The 921-nt window shown below is 51.4% G+C and overlaps 1 protein-coding gene across 1 annotated transcript; it reads right to left on the bottom strand.

Moving 5' to 3' along the window:
• Positions 1–210: 210 nt before the first annotated feature.
• Positions 211–716, bottom strand: LOC103771245 (the record flags this gene model as incomplete). Its single annotated transcript, XM_008938534.1, has 2 exons — positions 211–479; positions 585–716. Coding segments are annotated over 2 exons (269 nt in total), but the record flags the coding sequence as incomplete, so codon positions are not given.
• Between the last annotated feature and the right edge of the window lie 205 nt (positions 717–921).

Here is a 921-nt window from a genome sequence, read left to right on the forward strand (position 1 = left end):
TTGGAGTGATGATGGGATGTGGAGCAGCCACAGAGCTGGGATCTGCTGAACTGAACGTGGAGCTCAGCTCTTCAGCAGCAGCACTGCTGGCTGTGCCCCAAACATTCCCTGTCACTGATGACAAGCTGGGAAAGCTCTACCCTTCAACCCCCACAACACACCCAAAGACCCCCAAAAAAAAACAAAGGCCAGACCAAAAAAAAAGGGCCCTTTTCAAGTTAACCAGACGTTTATTAGCATCTATGTAGGTGGAGAGGTTGTTCCAGTACACGAGCAACGAGGTCACACAGGGCTGATGGAATCACTTCCTATTCAAGCAGAGCAGGTTCCACTGAGTTCCTTTCACTTCTTCCACTCGTTCTTCTCGTAATCCCACTGGGCAGAGATGCCCTCCACGGGGTTCATCCTCATGTCCAACATCCTCTTGGTCTGCATGGCCACCCACTCTTCAGAGAAGGTGTGTGGGATGGGGCCGTACACTGCAAAGAGAGAGCAGGAGGGGGTCACAGCCCAGAGAAGCTCCCCTAAAACTCATCAGGTGTTAATTAATCCGGCTCAATTAACACTGCACGGTGTTTACTTACTAAAATGTTTCTGCCAGATGAGGATGAGGCCAGTGACACCCAAAAAGAAAAACACTGCCCCCAGGACAGTCTTCCACTCGTTGGTGCCTTTGTTCATCTCCGCGTAGGTCTCGTTGAATTTGATGCGATACACTGGGAAGAAAAAGGGTTAAAACCACCCACTTGGGGCTTTGCTTTCTCCTCAGAGGCACCACGCTGCTCTGAGAGGGCAGCAAAGCCAAAAGCTGACCTAAAGTTGGCCCTGGTCCCTCCTTGCTGCCTTCTAAAAGGCCAGGAGATGGTTGAGTTGGAAGCGGCGTTTGAGTTTGAAGGGCTCTGCTCCCAAGGGACAAGGGGA

Source organism: Merops nubicus, unplaced genomic scaffold (genome assembly GCF_000691845.1).
Source record: "Merops nubicus isolate BGI_N331 unplaced genomic scaffold, ASM69184v1 Scaffold43154, whole genome shotgun sequence".
Classification (NCBI taxonomy): domain Eukaryota; kingdom Metazoa; phylum Chordata; class Aves; order Coraciiformes; family Meropidae; genus Merops; species Merops nubicus.